Source organism: Elephantulus edwardii, unplaced genomic scaffold (genome assembly GCF_000299155.1).
Source record: "Elephantulus edwardii isolate Elephantulus edwardi_28Jun2011 unplaced genomic scaffold, EleEdw1.0 scaffold00208, whole genome shotgun sequence".
Classification (NCBI taxonomy): Eukaryota; Metazoa; Chordata; class Mammalia; order Macroscelidea; family Macroscelididae; genus Elephantulus; species Elephantulus edwardii.
In genome coordinates this window covers 3,718,772-3,729,604 of record NW_006399958.1, presented here as the reverse complement: position 1 = coordinate 3,729,604, position 10,833 = coordinate 3,718,772, and the positions used below count along the sequence as shown (strand labels likewise).

Genomic DNA, 10,833 nt, shown 5'->3' with positions numbered 1-10,833 from the left:
CCCCCAACTCACTCTTCTCCTTGAAAAGAAAGAAAAAAATCTTTCTTTTTTATACATTTTATTTTTTTTAAATAGCATTCAGTTTATTACAAATATTTAGTATTGGCTTCCCATATTTCCCCCCTTTTGTTTTTATCATAATTATGTTATCATCTAGATGAGCATACTTCATACACAAACAAATAAAACAAATTAAAAATAATAAGCTCAAATACTTAAAAAAAATCTCCATATGATCAGAAGGATTCAGGTTGAATACTCCTTGAAAGTCAGTTTTAATTGTCCCATTGCCACAGTGCTTCTCAAAACAAGTTCTGATTAATCTCCTTTGTCAGTGTGTCCTTTGCCATTCCCTATCACTCCTCCCTGAGAGAGACTTCACCCTGATTCATAAGGAAAAAGGGACGGTGTATTCTCTTAGCTACTTCCTGCTGAAAAGGGACGCTGTGGGTTTCAGGGTGAAGATCTTCTCTGACTACTCTAAAGGGCCCTTTTGGCAATAGAAAACAGTCTATTGTGGAGATTGATTTTGGAATTTAGATACACTGTTATCAATTGTGCTTAGCTATACATGTTCATATCCTTGAAGATGTATCATGGAACTGTTGCAACCTAGAAGACACAAATTTAACTAACAAGTTAAAAGTACATGAGTCAAAAATTAAAAGCAATAATATTCTAAGAAGAGGTTCTAACAGTGGCACAAATCAAGTTACAGAGGGATGGTAGTTCTTAAAATAAAAGGCTTATTGACTAGCATTTTGTCTATTATAGTACAAAGGTTAGGAACCACAGATGTAGAGGCTCAACTATGTCATTTATTGTTCTTAAGCCCTGGGCCAAATTCCATCTACCACTGGATTGTTTGACAGCTGGGAAGTCCACATGCAAGGTAGAGGTGAGTGAAGAACTGCTTATGAGGTTTTCCATCAATTCCAACAACTAAGAAATAGAGTTGGGACCTCAGAAGGCTTTTAGGACCAAATAATAGGCTCTTGTGTCCAGGAGAAAACGAATATACTTACCAGTAAAGTTAATGCTCCCCACGGCTCTTCTGGGAGGATCTGAATCTTTGAAGCTTAAGAAAATATCTTTCATTGTTATGTTATCCCTTCCCCCCAAGTGCACTCCACTATGCAGCCTTCAATTTGTCATATACCCCTTTTAAACAGTCCTCTCCCTCATCTGTCTCAATGCAACATACATCATTCCTCCCCTCCTTTTCTGTCTTCCCTTAACCCTGATGTCAACTCCGTTTTACAACAGTGGCACTATGCAATATTTGTCCTTTTGTGACTGAGATATTTCACTTAGCATAATGTCCTCCAGGATAGTCCATTTTGCATAATATTTCATGAGTTCCTTGTTTTTCAATGCAGCATAGTATTCCACCAGAGCTTCTCTCTCCATTCGTTTGTTGATTGTTTTCAGCTCTTTGTTATTGCGAACAAAGCGGCAATAAAATGGGTGTGCATATATTTGCTTGGGTGGCATTATGGCTTCTTTAGGGTATATTCCCTGTAGTGGAATTGCTGGGTTAAATGGTATCTCTATTTGCAACTTTTTGAGAAAGCGCCATTTTGCCACCAACAGTGAATAAGGGGTCCAGTTTCTCCACAACCTTGCCAGCATTTGATTAACTGAGTATTCTTTTAGAAATTTAGGTGCTCTGAATAATTTAGCATGGTTCACCCGGATTTATTAGATGTTGATTAATATTAGCATGAGAATGAATTTTAGTTATTATTTTCTTGGAATTTCAGCACAATGATATTTGTTCTGTTAGGGTTTCTCTTTTGTGGGTTCTCCCCACCTTGTTGTGTACTGTTGAATCAGATCTAATTGGCACAAGAGGAGATTTCCCCTGCTTCTTCAGAGGAGCATCAAGTGGATTCGAACCATGCACCTTTGGGATTGCAGTGTAGCTTCTTGCCACTAGGCCATGTTTTCGTAGGTTTTTTTATAATCACTTTTATGGGAACAATGCTATGAAACACATTGAAAGAATATCTGAAATACAATGCATATGAATGAAACACAGTATATATGAATTATGTATAAGAAAAAAATAGCTTTTATGATATGCTTTCTGTTTTTGTTCTTTTTGTGGTGAATTCAAACTGTACACCTTTGGGATTACAGTACAGCTTCTTGCCACTAGGGCACCAGAGCTCCTGAAAAAAAATAGCTTTTAAAATTGTCTGACTTTAGTGTATGTTTTCAAAGTCATTGTTTTTTTCACTCAACCATTTATACCCATTTTGTTTTAGAACATTTCTTATAATGTATACAATGAGAGAACATCGTTCCTTATGCCTCCCTGAAAGAATTGTTTCCATTAATCCTGTCTCTCCTGGTCTTACCTTCAGAGAAAATGATGCTCTGGGCACATGCTGCCTTTTTCTTTATTCATGGTTACTTGTTGTAAGACACGAGGGCCTCCCTGAGTTATTGTTCATCTCAGAGACCTGTCTGCTCTTTGTACGCACTTTGAGTCTCATGGGGACGAGTTGTGTTTCAGTGTGAAGTGTGATTAAGAGCTAACGGAGCTTTGGTGATTTGGTGGGATTCGGGTTGTGTTGCTAACCCAAAGACAGAATTTCTCTGAGGTTTGATTCCAACAACAGCTCCTGAGGAGACGTTGGTGTGGGGTAGGGGGAAGACAGACATTCACCTTCTATGCAGTCACAGCCTTAGAAGCCAACTTGAGGATTAGCTATGAGTTGGTTCTGATTGAACCTACCGAGGACTTTGTAGCAAGCCATACTGTGGCCGTTTTATGCAAGTAGCTGTTTTGTGCCAGGTTCAAATGTGTAGAGCTGTTTATCATTGTGCTTTGATGTTTGCAGGGGAGCAAAACCAGGTTTAATTGGTCCTTGTACCTTAAGGCCAAGCGGGGATGTGGAGAATAGAATGTCCCTCCCTAAAGATTCTGTTTAGACTTCAATTCTGATGGCCTTGCCTGCTGATTAGAAGAGCAAACAGCCTTGCTAGCAGGTGGCTCATAAATCAGAACCAATGTATGGTCAGCCTTGAGGTTGAGTTGTTTTTCTGTTCACTGCAAAAAATAAGGATAAAAAGACAAATGAGAATAAACTCGGGGCTGCAGAATCTCTCTGCACACCTCTCCTAAACCTTCCCCTTGTGTAAAATATTTTTTTAATCCACACTCCTTGTCACTCCAACCCTGTTCATCTTGACCAGTTGCATTATGTCAGGACTTTAGTTCCCCCCTTCTATCTGATATTTAAACCAACATTTCCTTATAAACTTTTCCTCTCACTTGGGAGGGAAATAATGTCTCCATTATGTCACCGAGGGAAGACTGGTATCTTTCACTTCATCTTTCCGACTGACGTCGGGTGATTAAAAGGAACAGTGTTGACTTGGTTCTTAAGGCTAGTGTGTCACAAGGACTCTTGCAGGGGAAATCTTGATGGCTGTTAATATGTTTGGGAATACCATATGTGAATATTAGATCCCCCTACAATAAGAGCCAACAGGATTTTTATTTCAGCACATTTTGCATGTACATCTCAGTGGCATTAATAATGTGAATGAAAAAAAATGTGAATGAGTCATTCTGCTCAATGATTCTCACAGTTTGCAATCCTTAATCTTGAACAGAAAGTCAATTCCTTCTATACAATGTCTCACTACATTCCCTTCTTTCCCACCCCTGATAACAATTAAAAAATACTGATTTTTATATATTTCTTATTTAGATGTTCATTATAAGGGGGATCAGCCAATATTGTTCGATTTCTTTTCTTCCCCTTAGAGCGAAAAGATCAAAGAAAACAACTTCCTTTATTTTTTTCCATTGTTTATTGCAAAACATTTTAAATATACGAAGGTATCTGTTAAGGGTGATCATATAATAATAAAGTCATCATTTCTCTTATTAACTAAAGTACAAAATTCAGACCCTTCTTTTTAATTTCTTCAATTGTGTAAATCTATTTTTTCTTTCAATTTACTCCAAGTTTCTTATGAACAATAGTATAAGACAGGGTCATATCTGACCCCAAGGTCCAGTTTCCCCAAAGTTTACCCCAAATAGCACTCTTGTTTTATGAAATGAACTTTACATTTTCATGTTTAGTTGTTGTTGTTGATTCCCTTCGAGTTGAGCATGACTCATAGAGACCCTATGGACAAAAGACCTGACACTTCTCTACAGCTATCGACATTTATCAAAGTTCTAAGAGTTTCCGGAGGCATGTTGCTTAGGAAGTGGATGCCACTCCTGCTTCCAAACCGGTCATAGAATGTTATTAGTTGAGTCGCCTGCAATGCATAGTAACCCTATATACAGCAGCTCTGAACCCTCCTTCCCTGTCCTGAGCCAGTCTCACGAATTCTGACACACCAATCCCTAGTGCCACAGTGACTGAATCAATCCATCTCATTCGGGGTCTCCCTCTCCTGTGCTGTCCATCCACCCTTCCGAGCATGGTGTCCTTCTCCAAGGACCAATCCTTCCTGGTCCTATGCCCAAAGTAAGTTAGACGGAACTTAAAAAATCCTAGCACCCAAGGAGAGAGACCTGGTTTCACCTTCCCCAAGACAGACCGATTTATTTTCTTGGCAGTCCATGGTACGTTCAAAACTCTTCTCCAGCACCACAACTCGAAGGCATAGTTTTCTTCTGTCATCCTTAGTCGTTGTCCAACTCTCTGGTCTTTATAATTCTAAAATTCCACATTATTTCATCTGTCTTGGAGAACATACAACTGGAATCAAAGCAAGGATAGGCAGACCTGGTCTCACTTATATTGCCTGTAGCCAGATAAATGAATCCCTGGAGAGGATAATTTTTGGTGAAGTAAAAAGTCAGCAAAAATCAGGAGTTCACTAAGGAGACAGATTAACCTAGTGACGACAACAATAGGCATAAATATACCACTAATTGTGAGAATGGCACAACAACATGCAATGTTTCTCTGTATTATACAGGAGATTGTCATGAATCACACCAACTCAATATAAACTCAGAACAATGGCCACATGATTTCAGAACAGATGATTTATTATGATACAGACTTTCGCTGTATAAATTACATCATCAGTACAGGTATAAGCCTGTAAAAACTTATGTAGCAATGGCATGAATCTCGGGTCTACAATATAGTACTTCATTTTAGTATGATTTACCTTTTATTATTGTAGAAGCAGATCAGTCTATCAAGATCACCCCTCTGTTGGTATGAGAATGCCCCATAATTCCGAGTCTGTAATGCATATTTCCACATGACTGATACAATATAATAGAAATGCACTGTGTTTTCCTTCTTTTTAAAATTTTTTTTATTATTATTAATTTTAATGAAAATTTACAAACACTTTGGATTTCCATTCATTCATTGTTGCACTTTTCTCCCTGCCCACCCTTCCCTCTCAGTACACTCTTCTTTTTGAAAAGTAAAAGAAAAATTTTTTCATTGTTATACAATCCCTCCCCTCAAGTCCACTCCACTGTGCAGCCTTCATTCTGGACTCCTGTCATGACAATAATACCTAATCACATATCCCTTTTAAACACTTCTCTCCTCATCTGTTTCAGTGCAGTATACATTATTTATCCCCTCTTTCTCAGTCTCCCCACAACACCCATGTCAGTTCTATTTTACAACAGTGGCACCATGCAGTATTTGTCCTTTTGTGACTGAGATATTTCATTCAGCAGAATGTCCTCCAGAGTCACCCATTTAGAATAATATTGCATGAGTTCCTGGTTTTTCAATGCAGCCGTAGTATTCCATTGTGTGAATATACCACCGCTTTGTTTGTTGATGGGCACTTACATTGTTTCCAACTCCTTGCTACTGTGAACAAAGCCGCGATAAACATGGGTGTGCGTGTATTTTCCTTCTAAGAAAGACAATTATGTTGTGATTTTAAAGCAAGTAGCACAGAGTCTAGATACGCGGCTGTCAGTGCTCATGAGAACAAAGGGGCTGACTGTGGGGAAACACATCGACATGAAAGCAGATGTGTTCACCAGCCACCAACTGGAAAGACCAAGATGAGCCAGAAAAGTAGACATAAAGGAAGAGAGGGCATAAAATGACACGTAGAAGGCCACCAGGGGGAGGATGATCTTGGTGGCTCTGGTCTCAGCAAAGAATCTGGGGGATAGGTTATTGTAAATGTGTTGTACCTGCTGTTTATGCTTGCACAAGACAAACACCATGGAGCCACTGGCCCAGGACATGAACCCCAAACACAAAACATCGTGGGAAAATATCAACGTCATGTAGAGTGAGAATGTGACACTGTCATCGTGTTTAGAACAATATTGCAATCCATTTCTACTTACGATGGTGCTATTGTTCCATTTGCTAGATGTATAAATCGGGAAAACGGCATTGACCAGCATGTGTAGTATCCAGCAGAGAATGTTGGAAGGACCAATGTACTTTAGGGCCTTTAGTTTAAGCACTGCCCATCTGGAGTGCAGAGGGCTGATAGTGATGGCCTGGAAGACACTCAAGAGGCAAGTCGTGCCAATGGACACCCCCCTGGACACTCTTTCAAAGTAAAAAAGAAGTTTGCAACCAACATCACTAAAGTGATGTGCTACACCAAAGGTCTGCATTGTCCGGGGGACCCCTTTAGAGAGAATGGCTAAGGTGTTGGCTAAAACCAGGTGCCTGAGAATCAAGTCTGTGGACCGTGAGTTTCCTCCACAAAAATGAAGGAAAGTATAATGAATGATGAGTGAGAAATTTCCCAACAATCCAATGAGAATCTGGACTAGGAGGAACACTGCAGGTTTTAAATCCATGGAAGAATTCTTTCATTCTCTAGGGTTTGCAATTAAAATCCATGCAGAGAGAGTTCTGCATGGAACCATGCGTTTCGGGTTACTTCACAGAAAGCAAGATACGTGTATTTTCACTTAGCATTTTTGGAGGGAAAAGTACTTTCCAAAAATGATCTGTCTTGTTCACAGTTTCCCAGTATCTTCTCCATTTGTTTTTATTTCCTTCCTATGTTTTGGTCACTATTTTGTGTGCTTCACTTATTCTAAGTCATTTAGTATTTAGGCCTCTCTGATTTGGAGCTAATAGTCTCCGTTGTCAAAGTTAAGAGAATTTAACTGCAAAGTGCTTCACGGACTCATAGAAACTATTGTAAAGTAAAGACGCTAGCCTGGATAACAGTAATACATGTACTCTGTCATTTCTTAGCGTTCTATTTCATGATAACTCTTTTACTGTGTATTTAAAACTATCTAATATGTTTGCCCTGTTTTAAGTGTTTTGAGTTTAGTTCTGATAAATTCTCATTTGTTTAAGTTTTCTATCAACTAATAGCCTGTCTTTGAAAGGAGGAGTGGCATCCACTTTCATAGTAGCTTGCCTCTGGAAACCCTATGAACCTGGAAGAGAGGATGAGAGACACACAAGCGTTGAGGACTCTCCTTCATAGAGTCGCTATGAGTCGCCTGCGACTCGACAGCACTTAACAACAACAACAATAGTCTGTCTAAGGGAGCTCTGGTGGCCTTGTGGATAAGTAGTTGCTCTGCCAACCCAAAGGCCATTGATTCAAATTCACCACCTGAACAATGACACGAAGATGAAGTAATCTCCTTCCCTGTGACTCACAGCCTGACAACACTCACTAGAATATTAGCTATGAGTCTGTTTTGACTCTAGACAACAAAACATTATCAATAATATGTATAAGGAAAAAAATGTAGATGTTTTATTGTAGGTGACCTGAGCAATTTTCCAGGATTTAGCTGGATTTATATTATAGAATTAGCATGGCGACCCACTAATTAAAATTTTGTAGACAAGAGTTAAAGTACGACTACAATCATGACAGAAATTACTGTAGAAAACTAGGCTGTGATATAAAGTGTAGGACATAAGACTTAAATAATCCTGAAGTATATTGAGGTAAAAACCTGTTAATCTTTTTTGAGAGTTTATATAATGATATCTTTGCCATTTAAATAATAAAGCTAAATTATCATGAATATTCAGTTTGGCAAAGATGATAAAACATAAAGCAGATATATTAAAAATGACTGTAAAAGAACTCTTACACGGAGTAACAAACAAAGTACATAGGGATAAAAACCTATTAATCCTTTTTAGAGATTATATAATGAAAGGGTTGCCATTTTAAATAAAGACAAATTCTCATACATATTTGATTTGAGAAAGATGTTAAAACATAAAGGAGATATATTAAAAATGACAGTAAAATAAATCTTAAGAAAATCTCTTTTCATTCCATTACACACAACAACGAAGTATATTGGGGTAAAAAGTTATTAATCATTTTTTGAGATTCTATAATGATATGTTTACCATTTTAAACAATAAAGATAAATTCTCATGAATATTTGGTTTGGAAATATGTTAAACATAAAGCAGATATATTAAAAATGACAATAAAAGAACTCTTAAAATGTCTCTTTTCATCCATTTACACAGTTTGTTCCAGAATTGGATAAATTTCAAATGCTCAGTCCTGCCAGTTACAGGAAGAACATTACAGTGTCACTAATTGGTTATTGCATGTGTGAATCATCAACAGGAAAATTCCTGAAAATTTGCCTGCCACTTGGCGGACAAAATCTAGTAAAAGATTAAATTTGAAATGACCACGATGAAACACTCTGAAATTCAGATTTTCATACACACCCACCTTCTCACCTGCTTCTTTCTCGGCTAGAATTTCTCTTTCACGCTGAAACCGACAGCAGTCACCAACTTCAACCTCCTGCCTGAGTGAGAGTCTCAGTGACAGTGACCACAGGCAAACAGGTGTGACAGAGAGGCAGCCAGACCCGGAGATATGGGCTAGAGGATCTGTGACGTCACCTCCCCACAGGAAGGCAATTATGACCTCGCCTGTGGCAGGCATGACAGTCCACCTTGGGGAGAGGAGAAAAGTTCTGTCAAACTTGGTCCCACTTTTTAATTCCTGGAAACTCCAGTGCCGATGAGCCTCTCTAGAGATTATTCGAGTGTTTTGGAGATTTTAAACTTTCTGATATTCCTGGAGGCAGAGAAGGGCTCCCACGGAGGGAGCAGGAGATGGTGAGGTCTGAACCAGCAGGCACTGGAGGGAAGGCACATAAGTCTCACTGGATTTCTGGTTGCCTGAAAAGTTCTTCCACCAAAACCTAATGCTTTAGCAACTCAGATCTCTGAGTTATTACTTATTGATAAAGACATATAATAGCATTCTATCTCAGAAGGATTTAAAAAGGCTGATTCTGGAAGTAAGTGCATGATATAAATTATGATAATTATAATTTGTTAATTTGATAATAATTTGATAATGATAATTATAATTTGTGTATACAGTAGAGTCAGAGCTGACCCATAGATGACCCTCTGTCAGGTTTTGAGAGGCAGTTAATGGCTGGGGAGGAATCTGTACATCCTTATTCTGTGAAGCAGCTGGTGGATTTGAACCACATACCTTCGGGATTGCTGTGCAGCTTCTTGCCACTAGGCCACCAGAGCTCCGTATTATATGGTCATATGTATTGTATATTGTTGTTGTTTGTTGTTAAGTGTCGTCAAGTCGTAGGCAACTCATAGCAACCCTGTGGACGAAAGACCTGAGCACTGTTCGTACATAGAGTTTCCGGAGGCAAGCCATTTCGGAAGTGGATGCTACTCCTGCTTTCAAGCTTGTTTTAATCGGCCTCCACCAAACACTGTCCACCATGGGTGACCGTTATATATAATGTATTATATATAAACACATATAACCTGATTGTCCTAAAGTTAGGTCCTCGACTGCTACCCAAAGTGTTTGTGAACATTTCCTATAATCAAATTTCCAATTAAAGTTTCTTCTTTAATTTTCCTCCTGCAGTTTTTTTTGTCGAGAATATATGTATGATATAATGTTTTTCATTTTGTGATTCTTTGTACTTAAAAATTCAAATTTTTATATCACTCTTAATATAAAGTTACCAAAAGAAAAGCCACTTTTTTTTGGACTTCTTCCAAGAGAGATTTATTTGTTCCTCTGACAGTACACAATGTGTTAAATCTAAACAAACAAACAAACAACAAAAAAACATACAAAAACAATCACACACAAAAAAGCTTCATTGCCACTGTCTTGGTTCTGACACGTAGATGACTCTCCAGCTGGTTTTCAAGGCTGTGAATTGCACAGAAAGAGATTGCCTGTCTCTCCCTCAGAGCAGCCACTAAAGAAAGAACCACTAAAGAAATGTGATCTTTTGATTAACAGCACAACTCAGTACATATTACACCACCAGCACCGCAATTCAAAGGCATCGATTCTTCTTCAGTTTTTCTTATTCATTGTCCAACTTTCACATGCACCTGGCACATTGTTGTTCTGGAAAAGCCACTTTTAATGTATTATTTAAAAAAAAATCATAGTCATACGGATGAGAATGACAATGTCTTTTGTATTATTGTTTTCTTTTTTCTATTTTTTTAAAAATTGTTTTCTATTATGTATCATCTAGTTCTGTGTGACTTTAATCTGCAGTCCTCAGATCTGGTTGTAACTGTTTTTTGTCAAACATTTTTCTAAGTGTTATCACACTGGTCTGTCTATTTGCTGTACAGCGGTAACTCATGGTTGCTGTGATGCTGAACATTGTGACACTGATGTGTTGAATGCGTTACTGGTTACCCATGGTGGACAGTGTTTGGTGGTTGTTATTGTTGTTGTTATGTGCCATTGAGTCGCTTGGGACTCATAGCGACCCTATGTACAACAGCCCTAAACTCTGCTCTGTCCTGTGCCAATCGCACTGTCTCCAACACTCCCATCCCGATTATCCCAGTCATTGAATCAATCCATCTCATA

General features: G+C 38.4%; 2 protein-coding genes across 2 annotated transcripts in view; one reads left to right on the top strand and one right to left on the bottom strand.

Annotated features, from left to right (window-relative positions):
- The window catches only part of LOC102843481 (zinc finger protein 845-like), a 578,666-nt gene that overhangs the window by 126,421 nt on the left and 441,412 nt on the right, over nucleotides 1–10,833 (top strand). The gene's annotated exons all lie outside the window — the stretch shown is intronic.
- Nucleotides 5,888–6,790, bottom strand: LOC102845229 (vomeronasal type-1 receptor 2-like). The gene has a single exon (XM_006897312.1). It carries the CDS (start codon nucleotides 6,788–6,790, stop codon nucleotides 5,888–5,890), a length of 903 nt encoding a protein of 300 aa, XP_006897374.1.